General features: G+C 65.5%; 1 protein-coding gene across 1 annotated transcript in view; it reads left to right on the top strand.

Annotated features, from left to right (window-relative positions):
- Nucleotides 1–5: 5 nt before the first annotated feature.
- The window catches only part of LOC104498746 (chondroitin sulfate proteoglycan 4-like), a gene marked incomplete at its 5' end in the record, with an annotated part of 4,089 nt that continues 3,363 nt past the window's right edge, over nt 6–731 (top strand). Inside the window, 3 exon segments of the mRNA XM_010142161.1 lie at nt 6–199; nt 289–532; nt 687–721. Of these exon segments, the coding sequence (XP_010140463.1) occupies nt 6–199; nt 289–532; nt 687–721 (473 nt within the window).

Here is a 731-nt window from a genome sequence, read left to right on the forward strand (position 1 = left end):
GGAAGGGACCACGGCTGCCATCGGCCCCCACGTCCTGAGCGCCGAGGACTCGGACTCCCCAGCGGAGGAGGTGACCTACTCTATCCAGCCCCCGGCCAACGGAAAGGTTGTGCTGAGGTCGGCGCCCGGTGCTGAGGTCCAGCGGTTCACCCAGGCCCAGATAGACAATGGCCTCGTCCTCTTTGTACACCAAGGTAGGGCAGGGCTAAGGTGCCCCGGCCCTCCAGTGTCACCCCCGGCCCGAGAGAGGGGACACCACTGGAGGGGAGCACTGTGCCACCAAAGCAGATGCTGACCCTGTCACGCAGCACCCTGGTCCACACTGTGCCAGGTTAAGAGGGGGCTGCAATCCCTCGTGGCCCCCCCCCATAAATGCCCGGCTCCCTGCTTTCCACAGGGCCCCTGGATGGGGGCTTCGCCTTCGACCTGTGGGATGGCGAGAACCTGTCTCCTGGGCACTTCTTCCTCGTCAGGGCCCAGAGAGAGCCCCTCATCAGCCTGGCCAAGAAGCAGAGCCTCACCGTCTGCCCAGGTGGGTATGGGCACGTTCCCCATCCTCCCAGTTCGATGGCAAACTGGACCCTTGGACCCTCCCACCACCCCGAGCGCTGCCAAGAGACACCCCTGACAGGGGCTGCACGTGGGTGGCAAGGCGATGGGCTCGAGTCTGTGTTGGCCATTTCCAGGTGCCCTGCAGCCCCTCACCAGCCAGCACCTGCAGGCAGTGAGGC

This window comes from Buceros rhinoceros, unplaced genomic scaffold (assembly GCF_000710305.1).
Source record: "Buceros rhinoceros silvestris isolate BGI_N320 unplaced genomic scaffold, ASM71030v1 scaffold40528, whole genome shotgun sequence".
NCBI lineage: Eukaryota > Metazoa > Chordata > Aves > Bucerotiformes > Bucerotidae > Buceros > Buceros rhinoceros.